The sequence below is a fragment of the Papaver somniferum genome, chromosome 1 (genome assembly GCF_003573695.1).
Source record: "Papaver somniferum cultivar HN1 chromosome 1, ASM357369v1, whole genome shotgun sequence".
In the NCBI taxonomy this organism is placed as follows: domain Eukaryota; kingdom Viridiplantae; phylum Streptophyta; class Magnoliopsida; order Ranunculales; family Papaveraceae; genus Papaver; species Papaver somniferum.
In genome coordinates, this window is record NC_039358.1 from 144,760,791 (window position 1) to 144,774,833 (window position 14,043).

General features: G+C 36.7%; 3 protein-coding genes across 4 annotated transcripts; 1 reads left to right on the forward strand and 2 right to left on the reverse strand.

Moving 5' to 3' along the window:
• The first annotated feature begins 4,970 nt into the window (after positions 1-4,970).
• Positions 4,971-7,390, forward strand: LOC113303351. The gene is made up of 3 exons (XM_026552384.1): positions 4,971-5,416; positions 6,113-6,136; positions 6,706-7,390. Exons 1-3 carry the CDS (start codon positions 5,194-5,196, stop codon positions 7,020-7,022), a joined length of 564 nt encoding a protein of 187 aa, XP_026408169.1. The 5' UTR covers positions 4,971-5,193; the 3' UTR covers positions 7,023-7,390.
• Positions 7,391-7,426: 36 nt separating this feature from the next.
• Positions 7,427-9,451, reverse strand: LOC113303341 (protein O-linked-mannose beta-1,4-N-acetylglucosaminyltransferase 2-like). 2 transcript variants are annotated; one of them, XM_026552370.1, is made up of 3 exons: positions 9,241-9,451; positions 8,913-9,005; positions 7,427-8,827 (listed from the first exon to the last, which is right to left on the reverse strand). In XM_026552370.1, the coding sequence occupies exons 1-3, from the start codon at positions 9,353-9,355 to the stop codon at positions 7,668-7,670; spliced, it is 1,368 nt and encodes a 455-aa protein (XP_026408155.1). In that variant the 5' UTR covers positions 9,356-9,451; the 3' UTR covers positions 7,427-7,667. The 2 variants fall into 2 exon arrangements, with proteins under 2 accessions (XP_026408155.1, XP_026408163.1); XM_026552378.1 differs by having other exon boundaries at positions 9,179-9,451.
• Positions 9,452-10,380: 929 nt separating this feature from the next.
• On the reverse strand, positions 10,381-11,448 carry LOC113351790 (protein O-linked-mannose beta-1,4-N-acetylglucosaminyltransferase 2-like). The gene has a single exon (XM_026595724.1). The coding sequence runs from the start codon at positions 11,446-11,448 to the stop codon at positions 10,381-10,383; it is 1,068 nt and encodes a 355-aa protein (XP_026451509.1).
• Between the last annotated feature and the right edge of the window lie 2,595 nt (positions 11,449-14,043).

A 14,043-nucleotide genomic window follows, 5' to 3' on the forward strand; every position in this document is an offset into this window, starting at 1 on the left:
CTCTATTGGAGAAGATACTCTGCACGATCTATGTTGCACCTTAAAATAGTTCAAGATGCGTAACTCTTCCATATTATTATACATATGGTCTTTCATTCTGATTGAATTATCATGAATTACCTGATAAACTCTTTCTTTAAATCCAAGCCATTGCACCTTCATATCTTCAAAATAGGACTTATTGCGCAGCCTCCACAATTCCGTGACTATTGCAATATTAGCAACAAGCCACAGATCTTTTATCATCCTGCTGCGCCCTTTTGCAGCCTTGTATGCGGCCACCAAGTCTTCCTTTGGTTGCAGATTAAAAATACTAGCCGCCCAAGCCCAAATTCTCTTAGCAACTCTGCACTGCCAAGTGATATGGATAATAGTCTCGCAACTCTTCCTACACAGATGACACATCGTAGGCATGCTCCTACCAGTCTTCTTAATAATATTGTCTTCACTTGCACAACATTGTTTTGCCCAAATCTTCCAGTATTGTACACTCAAAGTCGGGTGCACAACTGGACTAGTAAATAGATCAACACTAGGCACAACCTCAATAGGCGTTCTAATAACAGCCTTTGCAGACTTAACTTAGAAGACGCCTTTACTATCCAAATCCCAAATCTTATAGTCTTCACCACCAGCATTAACAGGTAAATTTTCAACATCAATGTTACAACGAATCATCAAATCCCTCGTATGTTGAGGAATAACCCATGCACCATCGATAGTAATATCACTAACCTTAGCCGTAAAGTCATTAGGGCCTTTGGAAGTGCCGTCAAGCCTCTTCGTAATCGAAAAATCACCACACCAATTATCAAAAAACAAGAAAGTATTAGCGGCATCACCTATAATTGATTGTGTATGTTGTTGCACAAAATTGTATACCAATCTGATTCCCGGGAAGACCGAAGAACCCAGTTTTTGATCAATCAAATTACCATTTATTTTGATGTATTTTGCTCTCAAAAATCTGGCTCAAATCTTGTCAGAGTCACGAATAGTAACTCAAAACTTCATAAGCATGGCCTTATTAACGTCTAACAATTTCTTAATACCTGGGCCACCTTCACGCCTTAAACAACACATGTTATCATAAAGAACAGTAAAGTACTTACGTTTCTCAGCATCGCCAGACCAAAGAAAATTTCTAATGGCCCTTTCTACCTGCTTGATAATAGTACATGGCCATTTGTACACAATATAGAATGAATGACATAGCTAGAAATTACCGACCTAATCATAACAAGTCTAGCTTGAAAAGATAGAAGCTCACCCTTCCAACTGGCCAACAGTAACTTAATGTCACTTCTGGTTCTAGTTCGAAAAACGGGTCACGGCCCAGGTCACAGGTACTAGGCGTGACCGTTATAACGTGTTTTGACGGGTGTGAGCACGTTTTGGGTCAAAAACGCGTTATATAGGAATAAAACGCGTTTTTTTGACGTTTTTTTAAAATAACAGGTGTGATAACGGTTAAATAAGAAAAATAAATAATTTGTGATCTGAATTTCCTATGTAACGGTAATTACAGCTGTGAAAACGGTTACAACGGGTCTAAATAACGTTGTTACTACATTTTTTCATTTTTTTTGGTTTAATTTATTTATTTATTTGTTTATGAGTTTTTAACATACAAATTTATGGATATCTAGTAAAATGCACAACCCTAAGTCTATGACTTATAACAATGCATTGTAGTTATCGTCTACCGACAATATTTATACACGCATACTATCACTATCCACTTGATATGTTCAAGTTGTCACTCGAATAGTTCAATGCATTCCCCAATATTTCAATAATGCATATTCGGATTCAAAAGCAGTCAAAACTTTGTTGTCAAATAATACTCCTAGGCTCTTAGCTACTTGCTACAAGACTAACCAACAAGGAATGCAACAGGAAGAGAGTCAGAGACTAGCTAGAGAAAAAGAGAGTGAGAGAGGGAAGTCAGGGAGTCGATTTATCTTTTTCTTTTGCATTTGGAGGTGTGTACAGTATATGTTACATGTGGTCTGTACTTTAGAGTTCAGACTCAAAATTTAAAGAAATAAAACAAAAAAAAAAAAGTAAAAAGAGTAGTTGGTTTCATGATCAAAGACATAGCTAGCCTGTGCTTATATACGCATGCAACGAGATTCCAAATGTTTCAAGAATATTTCGATTTGCTAGCTATTATGTCTTCTTTCCCAAAGAATGCTTTAAAAGGACAAGAAGAGAATTGAAATGAAATCAATACCTCTGGTTCTCTGCTTCTTGCTCAAAGGAATGCTTTACATTTTGAATTTCTCAAATACAAGTTTAAGAGGTAATATTAATTATTTTTTGTAGATTTTTCATTCAATTAGAGATATAATTTAATACGTTATTAATTTATTTATTATCGTTTTTTTCTTTCATGATGTTAGAGTAGTGAATATAGATGTTTGAGAAATATCGATGTTTTTTTTTCATGATGTTTGAGAAATATTTAAGAAATGTTAAGTGAAGAAATGTTTCATTCTATTAACGTATATTTACTTAATAAATGTTTTATTTTTATCTAAGAAATGTTTTAAGAAATATAGAGTTTTTGTTCATTTTATTATCATTTATTTAAGAAATGTTTTAATAAATGTTAATATTCATAATTAAATAGTCCATCAACTTGAATCAGTTGGCACGTAAAAAATCATTGTTTCTTTATAAAAAAAAGTGGCATGATGAATTGATGTATGGTATGCTTGTATTCCTGTTCTCAATCATGAAAAAATGAGAGGCTACACGATCCTTAATTTCAACTTTTAATATTCAAGTTGAGTAAATGACTAATGCAACTTGTGATTTCTAATTATAATGCTACTCTAACCATTTTTATATTGATGGAATATGTCCACTTAACTTGTATTTATATATGTCACTTATTGTTATGTGAAATTTCCTACTTACAGAATATAATGGAAGGATCAACATCTGCAAAACGAGATGTTTTTCATGCATATTGTACTGTAATGAGTGATGGTAAAAAGTTGAAGTGTAATTTTTGTGAAAAAGAAGTGTCTGCGGGAATTTCGCGTTTCAAAATGCATTTGGCACAACAAAGAGGTACAATTACTCCCTGCATGCATGTGTCACCTGAGATTAAAAATTTAGCAAAAGTATGGGTGCAAGACAGAAACAAATCAAAACGGCAACGAGTACCAGAAACTGAATATGAAGATACAGAAATTCAAGATATGTATGAAAATGAACCGTGGAACCCTGTGCATGATATAGATGAAGAAGAACAAGCGCCGGTAACACAAAATAAAATGGGCGGGTTATCGAAGTTGAAGAACCGTTTTGGACGAAAAAGTAAGAATACTAATGCCGGAGAAGGTACATCACAGCGTCCACAGGCCTCTATGGACATACCTAGTTCTTCAATGCGTACACCACACCAAGCACCTAGGATGTCTGTAGATATGGGAGGACAATATAATACTAATAGGGATTCTCAACCTAGCATGGCGAATTTTGGGAGAAGTAAAACATGCCGGGAAAAAGTTGATTCTTCTGTTGGACGTTTTTTCTATGCTAATGATATTCCCTTCAATGTGGCCAACTCAACTCAGTACCACGAGGCATTCAATGCAGTTGCAAATTTCGGAAAATCATACAGAGCTCCGTCTTCCTATAAGTTGTCGAACCCATTATTAAGGCAGGAAAAACAAAGGATTCAGAAGGATGTGGTGTCGGTCCAACGAAATTATTGGAGAGAGTATGGGTGTACACTCATGTCAGATGGTTGGAAAAACAAAAATAACCATACGATTGTAAACTTCTTAGTTTACAGTGGCCATGTGACAACATTTTTGAAAAGCGTTGACATCGAGCATAATCGGTTGACAGCAGAGTATTTGATGAGTTTGTTCAGACCGGTTATAGAAGATATTGGTCCGACAAATATTGTTCAAATAGTAACTGATCAAGGATCCCAATTCAAAGCCGCAGGTAACTATTACAACTTAATTTAATTACAGTTGTTTATTTTTATATATTATTAATTCATTTCTCATTTTGTTTTAATAGGTATGAGATTGGCCATAGAGTATGGTACATTTTTTTGGGTACCTTGTGCAGCTCATGTGTTGGATTTAATGTTGGAAGATACTGAAAAGTTCCCCTTTGTTAAAGGTGTGATTTCAGAAGCTAGAAAAATCAGTAAATTTATTTATAATCATGGTTGGGTTCTTGCTAGATTCAGACAACATTCTGGGGGACGCAATCTATTGCGCCCTGGCTTAACAAGGTTTGCGACAAATTTTATCGCAATCAAAAGTATCATTGATCAACGTAATGCAATCGAGAGTCTTTTTGTAGACCAAGAATTTGTGAACTCGCCAGAAGGAAAAACTCGTACGGCTAAAGATGTGAAAAACATTATTTTGAATGAGATGTTTTGGCACACATGCCAAAATGCATGCATGATGGTTGGTCCTTTATTGCCGGTACAAGTTGGTTTGTCTAAGTTTAAAATTTCAAGCACTACTGTCACTAGGTTACTTATTGTAAGTTTATAAAATTTGAAGTGTTTAATGATTATTTATGAAATTTTAGTTGTAAGTTTGAAATTAAAAATTGTATAAGAATTTCTCCAACTCAATTTTTTTTTCCTTAAAAACGGGTTTACCGGTATGAAAACGGAAAATACGGTGTAAAAAACGTGTGTTAAAATGTTATTTAAATATTAATTTTAGAAAAACGGTAATCACAGGTGTGAAAACGGTTATAACGGGTCTAAATAACGCCATTTTTTCCTATTTATCGGTGTTATTTAGGTAAGCGTGTTGATGAGCCTCACGGGCACGGTATATGGGCGTGAGCGTTATAACCGACGTTTTTCGGAAAAAACGGCCGTTTTTCAAACCTTGGTTCTAAGTAAAGCACCGACTAAATTCTCGGTCAGCTGAGTTCTGATTAAAATAACAAAACACCGAATTTATAAGAGGGGTCCAACCTCCTCACTCCTCTCACCATTTTTTCACAAATCAAAACCACTTTCCATTTTATCATCTGGTACAACTAAAACATACCATGTTATGAATATACACGATTACGAATGATCGATAACAATTCCGTGTTCTATTCACACTCATAACCACTTCATTAAATCTTCTTCTACTTCTCTCGCTAGATCTCTTCCTTCTTCTACAGTGCATAAGAAGAAAAGGAGAAATGGCTGTACATGACCAGCCTGGTTTTGGATGGTGTAAACCAGGTGTTTTAAAGATTGTATTAGGGTTTCTAGGTATGGGTTTGATTGGTTACATCTTAGGTCCTCCTTTATACTGGCATCTAACAGCTGCTCTCAGTCATGATTCTTCTTCTGTTTCTTCTTCCACTTGTCCACCATGTGTTTGTGATTGTTCTGCTCAACCACTTATATCTATGCCGGAAGGTAATCTCATGTTTCAGATCTTTGCTTTCAAGTTCTTGTTGTTTTTAGTAATGGGTTTATCCCAATTGGACAAAATAGGGTACTCATTGCGTAGATCTGTCATAATTTAAGTTGATATTGCTCAGTGATTGGAAGATGTTTTTATTAGAGATCTTTAAAAGGAAATAAAATCGTGGGGAAATGGGAATGGGGTTTTGATTGGATTTACTTATCAGCTTAGGTTAATAAAGAGATTCATAAATTTTGATTGATCTCTCTGGTTTTTCTTTGTTAACTGTCCTTTCCTGTTCTTATCAGTAATCCAATATTTCTACTTTGTTTTGCGCCACCAGTAGAATAGAGATGTGTGATAGACAATAGTTATTTTTCTAAAATACTAGAATATGAGGGGAATTAGTTCTGAAAACCTAGGTTTGATGAAAGTTATTGGGACTTCTTATGCAAGGCTTGGTTGTTCTTTCTGGGTAGTGAGGGATGGGAACAAGCATGTCTTGCTAATGTCTGACTTTTGTACACCATCTGAATTGTAAACTATCTATATGATGTACTAGTTTTTCTGTTATAATAGAATGGAATGCCTTAGATTTAGTAAATCTGCTGTGTCTTAGTATTCAACTTATTATTTTGATTATTATATTTTACGATTGTCAATAAGATATCCCCAGTTCTTATGTATTTCAATCTATTCTCTTGCAGGATTGAGCAACAACTCATTTGCAGGTTAGGTTTTTTTTGGCAAGTTGGATAAAGTTTGTGATGCATTTACAATTATGATTTGTTTTTGAGTTGTTATATGCGCACATCCTCGCAGTTTATATCACTTGGGTAAACTGGTAAGATGTGTTAATTGGGTAGCCGATAACTGAACTTGTTACGAAGGTTGTTGGAGGCAGGGATTATATATCCAATATGCTTGGATGTGGGATATTACTTCAGACCAATTTTCACATCTAAGAGCATAATGGACCAGTTTGTTAGCTGAAACTGATGCTGTAATTCAGAAGCATAAACTGTATATGGTGATTAGTCTTTAGAAACTCCAGGCTCAAACACCTGAAAATAGCACCTACGCATCTTTAGCATTTAATCTACAATGAGGATCTATTTTTACATTTGACTGATAGATAAGGTGTGAGAAGTTTTTATTTTTGCACATGGTTATGGTACTGTGTTTGATATATGGTGTATGTGACTCATCCACTTGTACGTCTCGTAATAAAAATGACAAGGGTGAAACAGCAAATTACCTATAATTACACTAATATAATAGTGCATTACTTGAAATGCAGATTGCGTAAAACATGACATGGATGTCAGTGAAGACATGGAGAAGAATTTCGCAGAGCTCCTTTCAGAGGAACTGAAACTTCGAGAAGCTGAAGCTTTGGAAAGTCAGCGTAAGGCTGACATGGCATTACTTGAAGCAAAGAAAAGTGCATCTCAGTATCAAAAGGAGGCTGACAAGTGCAATTCAGGTATGGAGACATGTGAAGAGGCGAGGGAGAAATCTGAAGCTGCATTAGCAGCGCAGAAGAAGTTGACTGCCATGTGGAAACTGAGGGCTCTTCAGCGAGGATGGAAAGAAGGAGCGGTCAATTCAAGATAAATACTAATTGAATTTCAAAAGGCACCCTTGGTTTTTATCTTCTCGTGACGCTATACACTATTAATAGCTTTAAAGGATAAACCTCGAAGAGGGTATTTTGATTATAACGATGTCCGAAATGGAAAAGGTTTTGGGTTCTGCTTTTCCCTTCGTTGAGTCCAGCCATCCAATTAGTTGTACTTAGATTAATGAATCTGACAAACTGGTTCAAGGTTCTAGTTATCGTTTTTGGTTTGCTGCTACTTTTCAGTTGGTAAAGAAATACGTATTGCCAGCCTAGTCATATCCTCGTATGTTCAGAACAGTTAATTATGTTTATAAGAACAAGTGCTCTTGTCTCATAGTTAAGAAAGTCCTATTGAACAGCAGTCGATTCTGATTACCTTTTTTTTTCTTTTGCAGTATTAACTCAGGTATGGCATTAAGTTTAAATCACATCCAACTGACAAATGAACTGGATTTTTAGGTATTCTTTTCCTCCATGCTGTATTCTCCTTTTCAGTTTCTTTCACACACCAATTTTGTCTATGTAAACTTATAACGGAAAACACCCACCATTGAAAGATATATAAAGTGAGAAGACGTACATCGAACTGCCAGAGACATCTTCAAGGAGTAGTTTTTCTTTCCATCATTCCATGGACTTCACCTTCTAAGAAGTTCCGGTGCTTGTAGTAGGGTTTTCCTAAACCTTGATATGTCAAGTGTAACATTCTGCCCCCGAAGATAGATTTTGCTTGAAACAGCATAACCTTGCTTGCCTATAGTTGCTGGATCGTTAATCACTGGACTGTCTCGACCGTACTTTTCTAGGAGCGAGCTCTCTTCTGGAATGATCTTGTACTCCAAATAGCGGACATTCATTTTTCCAACAACCTTGCTACCATAGTAGGTTGCAGAGGCCCATTCTAGTCCTAGTGGAACCACCTGCAGCATCACTGCTCCATCTGGCAGAAATAGTGCATTAGTAAGACCTGCACCATGGACTCCCAATAAAACACTGCATGAGTTTATCTCGTCAGAAAATCTACTCAAATTTGACATCCGTTCTGGTGTTGTGGTGATTGCTTTGAACCCTAATTCAGTTGCCAATCCCAATATTTCTTTTTCATTCAAGAGTGCTCTTGCCCTCCGACGTGAAATTAGTATTAGAACAGGTTTTTCAATCTCAGTTACATTCTTTGTCTTCAGATTAAATGAATCTCTTAGAAATCTCCTGAAATCATTCACGGAATAGCCACCAGGGATGCCACTAGTGTTGCATGTGAGGTCGCCATGGTACACAAGACCGATTGCTCCTCCAGGAAAGCAATGTACCTTCTCGTCTTCTGCTGGGTTGATGACTTTGTAGTTTGATAAGCTGGTTAGTATTTGGTGATATTTTGAATCCCATTGCTTTTTATAATCAGTGGCAACTAATTGGACCTGAGACTGGAAATGACGAGTTGTTAGAAACAACGGGATCATCACATCATTAATTTCATGGTAGAAATTTCCACGGTAGCCACCAGAGGAAAATACGACTGCTGGAATGTTATGGAAGATATCACATGGTGGTGGTGGTTTGTTCTTTATACCACGAATTATCTCCACATTTGCGACATTACTCAAAGCTGCTTTGTCTCCCTTCCTGGCATATGGCTGGACTGTCCAGTTTATTGGTGGTGGAGACTGTTTTTGTGGAATGTAGACAGTCCTGGACTGCATGTTGATTGTAACAAGGTCTGTCGAAACGCAAATATCGGAATGGAGAGATGATGAATTACAAGAAAATCCGGTAGTTTCAAGTTCTATTCGACCTCTTCCTGTATTTTCCCAAAGAGTTGTGTTTTTACTTTAGTTTAGAAAATCAGAGATGTTATACATTTTAGAAATCAGAAGAGAACACACCTCTAACAAGCCTTTGTATAGATCCTATAGCACCATCTCCCATAGATCTACTCATCTGATTATAACCATTCCAATTTGAAAGCTGGTTCGTCCCTTCAGCCCCATTGAGTCATAATAGTGAACCATGAAACATAGAAAAGACAATACTAGTTAGAAGATGAGCTACCTTAAACAGATTTTCTTGCTGTCATATTAATTATGTGGAGCATTATGACATGGCGAACGAGACAGATACAAGAAAAAGAAATGGATTAATATAAACATACATAAAATAAGGGCGTCGATACTGTTGGATCTGAAGAGTAGAAATGGATTAATATAAACATACATAAAATAAGGGCGTCGATACTGTTGGATCTGAAGAGTTCAACGTAAATGAGAGGTAAAAGGATCAAAACCGATGACACACTGATCGGTAGTGCCCCAACTCTTAACTTATTCATACTTGAATCCAACTCTGAAACTATATCAATGAAACAATCGGTATCTGGGGTTTGAGGATGTTGAAATTCTTTTAGTAGGAACACTAGAGTGTCAACTCAGTGACTCCATTACAGTTACGAAAAGAGTGAAGAGAAGAATTTTTTTGGATTACCGATGCCAATATATGCACATTCGTTAGTTACAAGAACCTTCAGTGTAAAATGAGTCATAAGAAAGACCAAAAATCCATGATAAATGAGGATCTTGGAATTAAGGCATGCCCAAATCTTGGGATATCGCCGGTATGATCATTAAAAGATTTACCACCATTAATGAGAAGTATCTGCATTAATGTCATAGTATCTCCTTCCTTAATAGGATAATTGAAGCGGATACTCTCTGTGTAAGCACTTGCACTGTTTACTTCCGCTTTTCCTTTGTCGCAGCATTAGCAAATGAAGAGTATCTCATTTTAGGTACTAGTCAGCATACCGACTACTTCAACTTAAAATTTACATCTCAAAATTCAAATAGCCACATAGTTCTTTTTATGGATTTTGACATATATTTAATCTAGTTCTTGTCTACTTCAGTTGTACCATCAACATATGCATCTCTGAGAGGAAATTCCCTCACTGCAGGATCTAGAATGACCGGATGATCTCGATTCTTGACCCTACTTTTCAATTAGAGAGCTCTGTTCTAAATCATCTTTCTAAACTTAGTAAATTATACTCATGTCACTAACCGTAGCGTATCATCATAGTTCGCTGTGCATGAAAATCTATCCTTAGTGGCACTGGCACGACCTGCAGAGAACTGCTCCCTTCCCTCGAGAACACTCCATTACTCAGAACTGAACCATGTCAATTAACATAACACAGCAAATGTCTGTATTACTAGCTAGTTTCAAACATATATGTGCCTAATTTAGATTAAAATCCTCTCTCCTTATTTGCATATAAGTTCCCCAACAAAGTAGAGAATTAACAAAATTAGTAAGACATACGCAGTTCAACATATTTAAGATACATGGTCGTGAATTCTAGCTGGTTGAAGGCATTGACCTTCGGATCAGTTTGGTGGCTTGCACCAGGGTTCCTCTAAACCTCGAAAGGTTAACTGTGACGTTCTGCCCATCGATATAGACAGCTCTCAAAGCAAGATAACCTTGCTTGTGTATAGATGCTGGATCTGTGATGATCGGATGGTCTTTACCGTACTTCTCTAGGAGCGAGCTCTCTTCTGGATTTATCTTGTACTCCAAATAAGTTAAACCCATCTGCTTTGCTGGATCACTGTAGTAGGCTGCAGATGCCCACTCTAGTCCTAGTGGAACCACCTGCAGCATCACTGCTGTTTCTGGCAAGAACAGTTCATTAGTAAGACCTGCACCATGGACTCCCAATAAAACACTGCACGAGTTAATTTGATGAGAGAGTACGTTCAAATTCGACATTTGATCCGGTGCTACAGTGATTACTCGGAAGCCTAATTCAGTTGCCAAGGCCACAATCTCATTTTCGTTCAGCAAGACCCTTGTCCTCTTACGTGAAATTATCATAAGAACAGGTTTTTCAATCTCCATCACATTGTTTATCTTCAAACTAAATGAATCTCTTATGAATTTCGTGAAGTTCTTAGCGGAGTATCCACCTGGGATTTCACTAATGTTACAGGCGAGTTTGTCGTGGTACTTCAGACCCATCACAGCTCCAGGGAAGCAGTGCACCTTCCCATCTTTTACAGAATCCATTACATTGTAGTTTGACAAGTGGGTCAAAACGTGGTTATACTTGGACACCCACCATGCCTCGTAGTCAACAGCTACAAATTGGAGTTGAGCCCGGAAGTGGTAGGTTGTCAAGAACAACGGAATGATCACTTCACTGAATTCATGGAACACGTTCCCTGAGAAGGCACCTGTAGAGAATATGACGGCCGAGACGTTATGAGTCACATCACATGGAGGCGGTGGCTTGTTTTGTATACCGCGAAGTATTTCCACCTTCCGGATAAAACTCATTGTTTCACCGGCTTGTTTATTGGCATATGGCCGGAGAGTCCAATTCATTGAAGGAAGTGACTGCTTGTGCGAAAGATATACAGTCATGGATCCATCAATACACTAATTCTCCACTGATAATCCTTGTTTAGATTACCACCCATAGTTAACAATTCCAAACTACAGACAACTGAAAATCAGATATATGTTAACGAAAAATCTTTCCCCATACTCCTTATATATGTTCAAGAGCAACAAGTGATGATTTTCTTTGATTATTAACAAGTTTAGTAGTGATATATTCTTCTAAAGCTCACTCATTGTCTTTGCAATGAAATTTTCTTTGTGAAACTATTGGACTTTACGCATGGTTGGCAGGTGAAAACGATTCATGAACTGAAGAATCATTTTTATTTAAACATGGAAACTGTTTTGCGCAATACGAATAAGTGGACTGAAGAATAATGTATCTAATTTGGAAGCGCATTCAAATAAAGCCGTGGTTTGGTAATAAGTTCTTATTTAGTTGCCCATTTTTAAAGTGTTTCTTAACGTTTCCCATTTCATTCCCGCGTCAAGTACTATAATTTGATAAACACTCTTTGTCTCGCAGTGGTTCGTCGTATTACTCAATTTTTTGATTCTTTTCCAAGAGACTGATTCAAACAAAAATCACCAAAGAATCACGTATACTTTGTCCTGAATTTGTTTTGGTTAAGAAAAGAAAATGGGACAAATGTCAGTATCCTATTGGTTCAGACAAGGAAACAGGAGGATCCAAGCCCATTTATAATATGTTGATAACATGGGTGTATCCCGAATTTCATTTGCCTTCTCTTTCACAAATCCTGAAATCAAGCAATTGTCGATTCAGCTTTGACCTTGATGCCTCCAATTAAGCTACCATTTTTTTTTTGAAGCATAATTAAGCTACCTCACTCTAACTTGTTTCTGTGATTTAATGTTTTGTAATATGTCTGAATTTGTCTTGATTCATAGGGCTATCACTGGGTCGGGATCCTCTGGGTACCAAAACCAAACCCGATTATTTGAGCCGGTTTCGGATCTAGTTGGTTCCGAGTTCGTTCACGTTTGTGGACCCAAAATCAGACCAGATAAAAATTACAGGTATTTATCGGTTATCACGAGACATTTACATAAATTCTTTAGAAAAATACTACTACTATTTAGACATAAATATATACACATGAGAACATAATACTACTATTTAGACATAAATATATACAATTTAGCATCAGAACATGAGTAATTAGTTCAACAGAAAACATGAGTAATGAGTTTAACAGAAATTCTACATAAACGTATGTACTCAAGTTTGGATAAGTACAAAATAAAGGTTGTTATAATATAACCACAAGGAATTGACATACTTTTGATCAAAAAAGATAAAAATTGGCACCATTGAATGTTTTTTTTGCTATATCATAAAGAATGTTCCATTTGTAATTCACCATCATGGTTTGCAGGACATATAAATAAGTATTTTGTACAATGGTGGAGGCAGTTAAAAGCAAGGGTGTGCAACTGCACACTCTGCCAAGCTGACTCCAAAACCTAAATTCGCCTTAATTTTGAGCTTCCAAGTCCATTTTTACAATCTTCCCCCTTTAATAACATTATGCTTCTCCTTAATAGGATTTCCAGCTCCGCCCCCGATTTTGTAGTTGATACGCTAAACTAAACTCAAAATGTATGCCATTTCCAACTCGGGATGGACCACATAATGAATGTGTTTAATGTGTGAGGAAAAGCATGCCATTTCAAATTCCCAATCAACAAACAAGCCAATAGATCAGAAGGCAGCAATACAACAATTAATAAAAATCAATATGCATCGTATCTGTGATCACATGCATGGACTCCCTCGTCCTTGGGAAATCTAGTGTTTATAAATTTTCTCATGCACATGTACCTTTCTGTGGTGTCCAATAACAAATACAAATTCGCTTTTGGACAACCAGGGATCCAATAGTCCATGGGATCTGGACCTAATGGTCCTGATAGAGCTCAAGAAGAAACAAGGTGCAGGTTGAGATATGTATTCCCAACAGGGGCGGAGCCAAGAATCATAAGAAGAGGTGCAAAAATTTGCTATGATGCAACCAAATTTTTTAAGGGGTGCAAAAATGCAAAAACAAGCTTGTTTGTAAACGAAATTTCCTTATAGGGTCTAAAATGGGCTTTGGAGCCAGCTGGGCAGTGGGTGGAAGTGCCACCCTAGCAATGGGCTGACTCCACCCCTGATTCCCAATATTGTCACTAGCATTGTAATATAAATCACCATAGTAGAAAAAGAAATTCCCAGTTCATTTTTCCAAGAATCTAAATAAATGTCATTCAAAAGTCCATAACCCATATTATTTACCTCAGATGCGGCATTGTAGTCCAGCAAGAAACCCCGTAATCATCAGGGTCAGTCGCTATAAAATATAAAGGATTTCGCAAATATTGAATAATAACTAATATAAAGAAAACATGTATTTTGGTTGGTCTCGAAAAGACAAATAAGTTTGGTGTAAATATGATATTATGTTGTAGTAAATCATAGAAAAGAAGACAAAGAGGCAGAGAAGGAGAAGGATTTCTTATTGATCATAGTCATAGTAGTACATAGTATCCTTTATATACTAGGAAAAGGGAAAAACAAAATACTTCCTTTATGGGAGGCAAATCTATGGGCTG

Excerpts from the sequence above, each read along its gene's own strand:
- LOC113303351 (XM_026552384.1), top strand. The coding sequence starts at position 5,194 with ATGGCTGTACATGACCAGCCTGGTTTTGGATGGTGTAAACCAGGTGTT. Across the intron at positions 5,417-6,112 it reads ACTTATATCTATGCCGGAAG|GATTGAGCAACAACTCATTT; the intron begins GTAATCTCATGT and ends ATTCTCTTGCAG. Across the intron at positions 6,137-6,705 it reads GAGCAACAACTCATTTGCAG|ATTGCGTAAAACATGACATG; the intron begins GTTAGGTTTTTT and ends CTTGAAATGCAG.
- LOC113303341 (XM_026552370.1), bottom strand. The coding sequence starts at position 9,355 with ATGAATAAGTTAAGAGTTGGGGCACTACCGATCAGTGTGTCATCGGTT. Across the intron at positions 9,006-9,240 it reads TATCGACGCCCTTATTTTAT|GGACGAACCAGCTTTCAAAT; the intron begins GTATGTTTATAT and ends ATGGGGCTGAAG. Across the intron at positions 8,828-8,912 it reads TATACAAAGGCTTGTTAGAG|GAAGAGGTCGAATAGAACTT; the intron begins GTGTGTTCTCTT and ends GGGAAAATACAG.
- LOC113351790 (XM_026595724.1), bottom strand. The coding sequence starts at position 11,448 with ATGACTGTATATCTTTCGCACAAGCAGTCACTTCCTTCAATGAATTGG.